The following is an 8,829-nucleotide window of genomic DNA, read 5'->3' as shown; positions in this document are numbered from 1 at the left end:
TACCTAGCTTATACTGGTGCATGACATGGTTTAGCACACGTCTCCGGTAAGTGTGAATCTGTTGCCTTTCTAAAAATAACCGATATTTATGAAGTCTTGCTACTTTGAGAAGTGTACACGCTTGCAAAGTCAAGAGACAATTTAATATAGGCAAAATTCTTTATGTCGTGAGAGTGTCAATGCTCTAAAACTCACCACTGCTGATTTGATGAAGGCATTGCGGCAAACTGCTAAGAGGATACTTCAGTAAAGAAAGTTTAACGTCATTCTGCTTTCGTTTCCGTTGCCTTGTGCATACTTTAGAAAATAAGCTACCAGTTTCACATCGGAGTGCCGCATCCCGTAATAAAAGCTGCCCGGTTGATCTCAAACAGCTTCTTATTTGCAGCCGGGCTCCAAACTTATTGTTAGCCTAACTTATTGATTCCAGTTGAAGTTGCAACCTCAGGGTGCTGGCAGACCTTCTCAGGTACGAACGAACTGTTTGATAAGGCTATAAATGTTGTAAATGTGTTTATGATTAAGTCTTTCAGGGAAGTATATACCCAGCAGGTTTGCAGGTATCAGGTGCGGTGTCCTGAATTTGGCCCTGGGCTCAACTTGTTTTCTGTCGCCGAAGTCTGATCAAGTGAAAAAGTGAAATAATCCTCAGAATAGCATAAAATACCAATCCAAGAAATAGCTAGAGTATAAATAATGAGCAGTATTTGCCCTGTGATTAACTCCCATGTTTATGTTGTATTTCATTTTCTAGAATACTGATTGTAACAGGTTGTGTCTTTTTGTTTCAGAAAGGGAGACCAAGAAAGTGAATCTGGGAGAACGCTGTTTACTTTGCTGGAATACAATGCATTTAGTTGCATATTTTGTGTGTTTGTGCAGTTGCCTGTATCTCGTGAAGCCGGAAGGTGATCACTTATCTACACAACTCAGTTTACAAGAAGACTTTATGGAGGAAAGTGGTGACGGTTTTAACTGTCGAGTCAACTGGACACACCTTGAGAGTCTTATTCAGAACAAAGTGGACCAGCGACTAAAGGACTTGAAATTGCATCTCGAATCACGTGTCGATGAACGAGAATTCGAAAGCCACTCCAGACAGACGAAACGATCTCGTCATAATTTTCACGAATTAAGGAAAGAAAAGCTGAAGGCTCTTGAATTTCGGATGCTGAAGTTGTCCAAAGATCTAGAGCATACAAAACTAAGCGTCAGTAAGCAGACAGAGGCACTGGAACTTTCCATTCTACTCTCTCGATCCCATGAAACAACAGCCAAGGACATCAGCTCGAAGCAGACTAGGCTGGAAAATGCGGTGACGAGTTTAGCTGACAGAGTCGCCAAGTTAGTAAAGTTGTTAAAACAGAAGCATGGAAAAGTGCTGGGAAATATGACACCAGTGGAGAAGTCAAGCAAGGCGAATGACGCTCAAGTTGTTACGTACCCAAAGGGTGAGTACACTCCGTAGTAATTGTTAATTCGTTGTCTTCTTCATTGTCCAGGTAATCCGGCTCTGGTTAGTAGGTTACATGCACATGAATGTGAGTCATTTCAAACTTTCCATTCGGAACGCACTGGCTGACAAATTTGAAAGTTTTGAATTTGTTCCCAGCAAGAGGTTTGTGTCATGGATGTTAATTTTATTCAAAAAGGCCAAAACTTTATTACTGAGTATTTAATATTATCACAACATATCGTTTAAATTCTAAATATATTCCATTTATAGAATCGTATTTTTGAAAATACAAACATCAGCTGGAATATTCCTGACTTCTCATTTACTATATAAATCGTCTTGGTTTCAGATTGCAGTGAAGTTTATCGTGACATGAGTAAGTTGTTTCATGGAGATTTCCACATCACAGTTAAACCCAAGGGAGCACGCGAGCCGTTCACAGCTTTGTGCAAAGTTTTCAACAACACAGGTAAGCAAATTAGGATTTACATTTCTGATAACGTGCATGTAGTAGATACACACTTGCTAGCTGTTATATTTGGACTTACTATTTTAACAAACCGTCTAGTCCATCAAAAGATCCACCCAAAATAATTATGTATGTAATATATTTATTTATTTATTTATTTATTTGATTCGTGTTTTACGCCATACTCAAGAATATTTCATTTATACGACGGCGACCAGCATTATGGTGGGTGGAAACCGGGCAGAGCCCGGGGGAAACCCACGACCATCCGCAGGTTGCTGAAAGACCTTCCCACGTACGGCCGGAGAGGAAGCCAGGATGAGCTGGACTTGAACTCACAGCGACCACATTGGTGAGAGACTGCTGGGTCATTACGCTGTGCTAGCGTGCTAACCAACTGAGCCACGGAGGTCCCACTTATGTAATAAGTGTGTCCTTTGAAATGCTCAATTTGGTGATGAGTGCTATTACTGCCAGCAATTTTAATGGAATAAAAATTTAAATAGTAAATGAGAACAATTAAACATTCCTGATATGACCTTTCTATATGTCAATTTCCACGTATGGGTGGCGTCCTATCGTGTCCCAACCACTTACTAACGATGAGAGGTTAGGTCAAGGCCTGGTGGGCCACCTGACATTGTACTGTTTACGTGCCATTTCTGATGTCATAGATATGGCGTTCAAGCGAAGCAGTGTGGCACATGAACATATGACAAAAATGTCACGGCCTTTAAGTGAGTGAGTGAGTGCTTGGGGTTTAACGTCGTACTCAACAATTTTTCAGTCATATGACGACGAAGGAATCATTAGGGTGCATGTACGTATAATGTGCCTCCTTGTTGCAGGACCACGGCCTTTAAGCCGTATAAGCGGCCTGTTCAAGATTCTGGCGTTCACATAAAATACTAGAGAAAACGAAGTTATATTCACCAAGAATACACTTAAACCCGAATGTAAATATTTCTCTTGCTTTTCTTTTCAGCTTGGACTGTTATACAGAGGCGATATAACGGCTCAGAGGACTTTTACCGCACTTGGTCTGAATACAAGTCAGGATTTGGGGTGCCAGAGAGTGAATTCTGGATTGGCAATGACAACATCTATCATCTGACAAAAAATGGTGAGAAACCATGTCTTCTAATATTCCATATTTGATGTTTGAGTTAAGTCTAGACGCATGGTTCTTGCAAACTGTTACAAACTAAGTTAGAACATGAAAGAAACAAAAACAGAGCTACGTGATAAAACTTCTAGAATGGCCATATCCGTCAGGGTGTCAAACTCGCTGAGCCTTGATCAGTTCCGTGTTACAATGGAGATCCACTTGAATCGGTTGCAGACTTAGGTTAGTTGCCTACTTGGCACGAAGGCGGTGGTTTGCTGAACAAATGTGCGATTTTATTCCTTGACTGTGTATTGTTTAATGTGCCGTGATCACCGCATAGTATCTGATTCCTGTCCCACACACGTGACGTCCCGTAATTTACTAAATTATAATTGACCCAACTTTCACAACTGATTTGCAAAACTACAATCAAACACAGAATATGGCTTCCTTTAGTCATGCTTGTGTAATTCATTACTGGAATTTCGTACTTTTGGGGGCATGGTTAGATTGATATTATGTATTAGTTGTCATCTGTACAGAAAGTGAAATATTCGATTGTAAGAAGTGAAGTAAAACACCAATCAAATAAATAAATAAATTATCTGTACAGGCGCACGTGATATGTTAAGCTCAAGTCACCATCAATATCTGGCGTGATATCGCTGACAACAGGCCAGATTTCATCGGTAATATGTGTAACCGTTTGGTAACTATCAGACTGGCACCTCTGCTCTGGTTTTACTCTCTCTGCTGTATATTGTGTATTTACTGGCATTTAAATCTTTTTGACTGATATGTTTTATTTTCTACAGGCCAAATGTCATTACGGATTGAACTGGAGGATTGGGAAGGGGTCAAGTACCATGCGGATTACGACCACTTCAGTATCGGAAACGAGGACAAGCTCTTTCGGCTTCACGTGAGCGGGTACCATGGCAACGCAGGAGACTCGCTGACCTCCACGTGGGAGAGTCACGACGGGCAGCCCTTCAGTACGCATGACCGGGATAACGACGCTCGTTTCCATGACAACTGCTCCGAGCACTATCATGGCGCCTGGTGGTTCACAAGTTGTTTCACGAGTCACTTGAACGGAAAATATATGCAGAAAGAGAACCACAAGCACTATTTTGTGCGAAATGGCATTCGCTGGAATACCCTCCACGTATATGCTTCTTTAAAGTCAACTGTTATGATGGTTGCACCAAGAGAAGAGGGAGAATTATGATGCCTCGTACATTTTCTGGTTAAAGTGATGCGTAAAGGATATTACGCAAGAAGTTCGTACTTACATGTCGCTTGGGTGCCTGCCACTCTAGAGTTAATGACGAATTTATCGAGAGTTCAGTAGACATTCTGTACAAACCAATCATACAATCATTTCAGCGATATAATAAGCCTAGTCAGAGGCTCTGTGTTTTGTACGCTTTGCACATAGTTGTTCTCGCAATTTTCATGTTTCATCATTGGCTCCATCGACTGAGGCTCTGCATATAAACAATCATATAGTTTGTGGATCAGAAAATACTTCTGATAACATTTCATTTAGGAATTATGCAAATCCATATTTTCTTTGTAACTCATCACCAGAGAAGCTAAGCAACTCGTACTGGTGCCATATACAGCAAGTGACGTCACCGTTATTTGTGCTATTAGGTTAAGCTTGTCCTATGAAGATGTATGTGTACACTAAGTGGCAGATCGTGAAGGCCCATGGTTCATTCGTTGAACCTTGATGTTTTCATATGTATAGTACATAAGAATGAGGTTAGGCAAATAAATAAATCAATCAAGTGTATTATTTGTTAGTTTATTATCAGTCATTGGCGAAATACGACTAGGAAACAAAGGGTATCTACAACTTATTATAGGCTACTTTCAATTAAACGGATTATCGAATTAACATATGTAAGGATCCGTATTGCTACGAATAAACATCGGACTTTAGCCATGCGTGTCTTTTTTAACGTTGCTGTTCAGGTTAACAACATATTAAGATGATATCAGTGTATACCTGCTGCCTTCGGAACGGCGTTCCAGTGAGATACAATATGATTGTAAATATGTCCGTTGTGATAAGAGATGACACAAATCCGATATGAGCGAGCTAATGACAAAGTTCTCCATAAACATGTTAAACACCTCGCAAACACACATACGTTTGAAAACCATGAACCATCTTACATTTTTGGAGCATCCGTGATCTTATTTTATTTTTGATATTGCATAGATTAATGCTTTAGTTATTCACTTTTGTAATTTTCAAGTTTAGCAAAGTTCTGTATGTATGTAGCTGATTATGGTACTGTTGTCGAGGTGGCTTTGGGTCGGTAATGTGCCGTAACTGGAGAGGACTTGTCAGAGCCACAGTGGTGCCAGTAGTAGGTCGCCCTGGAGAAACAGGACAGCTCGTCCGCGCCTGAAACATAAGCTGGGACATTTCACAGGCACAAAACGTGATAATCGAAAATATTTCTAACATATTACGAGAAACTATAGTATCTCCAAGAAGTTACCAAATTTTTAAGATAATACAAAACCACGTGGGCTCCCTAGCCGAGTGTTTAGCATGCTAGCGCAGCACACTGACTGGCGAGCCTCTCCCCAGCTTGATAACTGCAGACCTCCCCAGGAAGGTTTCACACTGGCTTTGCCCGGTTTCCTCCCACAGTGCTAGCCGATGTCGTAAGTGAAATATCCTTGAGTTCGGCGTAAAACACTAATCAATTAAATAGACAAACAAAAGCAGCATTAGATCACACATCCTCATTCGACAAGAATGTCATCAGTTCACAACTTTTGTTCTGTCTGTTTTATAGGGTAAGCTTGTAATCTCCGTCATGTCTCTGGAAACACATATGTATATATTTACTGATAGACGTGTGCAATAAGGCCTATCATTTAGTGTGCGCAATATTGTCAAACTTATTATTATAGGTTTCTAAATAAAACAATAAATAAATAAATAGCCTTTTACACATCCATCACCATACGTAAGTACATAGATCCATGTGCCGCCATGCATTCGTACCTGTATCTTGATTTGTATCTCCCCATGCATCGAAGAACAGAGACTTGACGTTATGGTCATTGGGACATTTCGGAACCTCTATCCAACAACCGTAACCAGCAATTTTCCGGGCACCTGTTGCACGCATGCGCAAACATGAGACACAATAATTCTAAGTAATTATAACAAGATTTTAAATTGATGACTAACTCATACCACATAGGTATATCCGCAGTGAAACATTTTTCAATCTGATATCAACTGTTTTCACAGCACGATTAGCATTATCGAAGCATACAAATCTTGACAGGAGTCTTTTAATGAAGAGATTCTAGCTATAAACTTCAATCATGATCTTGATCGCCCCCACATAAGTGTTAACACAGAATAAATAAATGCAAACACTAAAACCGTCCCAGGTTTCCATAATTCGGGATTTAAGAATATTTATGAATTAATTATGTATAATTATCAATCTTATATACAAAATGATGAGAAAATTTAATCTGTCACCAACTTTCGCAATCGTGGCATATTAACAATGGAAAAGAATACTAACTCCTTTACAGACAAGATTTGGATGTGACCAAGACTAGTCTGAACATTTATTATCATATCAAATCTGCTAAGATTACCTGTACGTTATAAAACTCAGTGTCAAGCTTCAATGATCACCAGCAAGAAAAATGCATGATATATTTGAACAAGATTTAGCACATGCACGACCTATGAGTGGCATAGATCCTTATCGTTAAAATGCTCTGCATTAAACAAATTGAAAAATGTGAAAAAAGCAAATTTTCTAAGAAATTATAACGTCTGCATGACCAAGACTTTCAGACCAATTTTTTAACCATTCAGTTTACAACTTTAGTGTAGACATGATGTGCACCAAGTTTCACGAAATCTGAAATAAAGGTTCACATGTCAACGTCGAAATGGGGTTTTTAACACAGGCGTGACTTTGACGTTCTACCTCAATTGTAATGCATTACCTCTACGAAATTGTAGATATCTATCGGCAAAGCACACTTAGCAGGCTGCTGGCGATATATTGTGCTCAACTTAATCGAGGGACCTACTTCTCCCTCACCTGTTGGTCGATATATGCTGACTACAGTGTCGTCCCTTCCATTCCCACAGTAGTCCCACTGCGCCACGGCCCGGGACAGGCATGCCTCTTCGTTATGGGCAGCTCCTGTGTTCTGTTCGGCCCACGTGTCTCGCCCTATTTCACCATTGTTGGTCCAGCCGCGTCCTGGGCAGCCATAACTCGCCATAAAACATCCGTCCCCGCCGATCGTGGATGCACCTGGTGGACAGAAGGGAGGTAACTCGAATACTGTATAATCCGGCACATGGCATGATGCCATTGCACAATGCAATCATTTTGGTTACCAAGAAAAACCGAAATTCATGGTTTCTTGGCTTACTTTATGCATATTAAACACTAGAGATTTGACTCTACCCCTATGAATGAATTTTTCCCTGCACCACATGCTCGGTTAGAACATGGACAGCATATTATGATCACCCCTCCAATCACAACACAAAAGACGATGTCACAAAGCGTAGAACGCTGCTTCAATGTCTATCTCGATAACTTTGTGTCAGTTTGCAATAACTGCGTTCAGAACAAAGAAGGACTTTCAAAAAACGACACTAGACCAAAGTCACATATACATTGATAAGATATCATACATAAGGTTGGAAAGTATACCTTTTAACGTTTGCCATGTTATATAACGGAAATATCACAGATCACAGTAAGCAAAGTCGCCCATATTGAGAAACCCAAAGCGTCACCGTATAAGCAATATTAACCGGTCGTGAGTTATTTCCACAACCCGAGAACGCAGTTCTTTCCGCAGAGACGGTTTTCCCTTAGCTCATATACCGCGGCGGCACCAGTCACGCGACAGTGCGTTTTCGATTTCTCTCACACCACGTTTTCTATGGTCTTGTACGGATTTCACATTAAAGGTTGATTTACCAAGCACCTCGAAGCAAAATGGCCGAGACCTTTCAACATTGTTTAAGCCCTCTTCCGAAGTACCAAACGTTATATTATTTTTTGTCTTGAAAATAAGTGGTTTTATATAGATATGTGTAAGTATGAAAAGTGTAATGGACGTTGTGATATAGTAGAATATGTTTGTAGCACTGTACAGTGATGATGTATACACACGGAATCCAGTAGCTGTATCCCGCAGAGAAATAAACCACTTGCGTCTTGCAAAACTATTCCGGGTATTTGTGGAGAAGATTACATACATGTACTTGTCTGTTGAAGAACTACAGACTGATCCTTGGGTGAACCACACGCCTACCACTGATCTTCAGAGCAAGCCAGACACGCTTCTCGCTGTGTTATATTAACCTGTAGGAGGCGGTACACTGCCGTGGCAGTGATAATGCTAATCGTGAAGTTCTGCCGCCCTTGCCAGGCACGTATCCTCGCTGTGTTATACTAACCTGTAGAACCATGGAGTGCCGTGACAGACTGATCCTTGGGTGAACCACATGCCTTGCCCAGTTCTGGCGCCCTTGCCAGACAAGACTTTTCACTGTGTTACACAATGTACTAAACTGTAGAACCAAGGAGTGCCGTGACAGTCTGATCCTTGGGTGAACCACATGACTTCCACTGTTCTGGCGCCCTTGCCCAACAAGACATTTCACCGTGTTACACAGTGTAATAACCTGTAGGACCATAGACTGCCGTGACAGACTGATCCTTGGGTGAACCACATGACTTCCACTGTTCTGGCGCCCTTGCCAGA

The 8,829-nt window shown here is 40.9% G+C and overlaps 1 protein-coding gene and 1 long non-coding RNA gene across 2 annotated transcripts; one reads left to right on the top strand and one right to left on the bottom strand.

The window, feature by feature from the left end:
* The first annotated feature begins 949 nt into the window (after nt 1–949).
* Nucleotides 950–4,264, top strand: LOC135477064 (fibrinogen-like protein 1). The gene is made up of 4 exons (XM_064757216.1): nt 950–1,451; nt 1,806–1,925; nt 2,911–3,048; nt 3,849–4,264. Exons 1-4 carry the CDS (start codon nt 950–952, stop codon nt 4,262–4,264), a joined length of 1,176 nt encoding a protein of 391 aa, XP_064613286.1.
* Nucleotides 4,265–5,095: 831 nt separating this feature from the next.
* LOC135476778 (uncharacterized) lies at nt 5,096–7,322 on the bottom strand. Its single transcript, XR_010445135.1, has 3 exons — nt 7,140–7,322; nt 6,068–6,181; nt 5,096–5,455 (listed from the first exon to the last, which is right to left on the bottom strand). It is a non-coding gene; the product is annotated as an uncharacterized LOC135476778 (long non-coding RNA).
* Nucleotides 7,323–8,829: the final 1,507 nt, after the last annotated feature.

The sequence above is a fragment of the Liolophura sinensis genome, chromosome 10, assembly GCF_032854445.1.
Source record: "Liolophura sinensis isolate JHLJ2023 chromosome 10, CUHK_Ljap_v2, whole genome shotgun sequence".
Taxonomy (NCBI): Eukaryota; Metazoa; Mollusca; class Polyplacophora; order Chitonida; family Chitonidae; genus Liolophura; species Liolophura sinensis.
This window is presented reverse-complemented; position numbering and strand designations above follow the sequence as displayed.

Excerpts from the sequence above, each read along its gene's own strand:
- LOC135477064 (XM_064757216.1), top strand. The coding sequence starts at position 950 with ATGGAGGAAAGTGGTGACGGTTTTAACTGTCGAGTCAACTGGACACAC. Across the intron at positions 1,452-1,805 it reads AGTTGTTACGTACCCAAAGG|ATTGCAGTGAAGTTTATCGT; the intron begins GTGAGTACACTC and ends TCTTGGTTTCAG. Across the intron at positions 1,926-2,910 it reads CAAAGTTTTCAACAACACAG|CTTGGACTGTTATACAGAGG; the intron begins GTAAGCAAATTA and ends TTTTCTTTTCAG.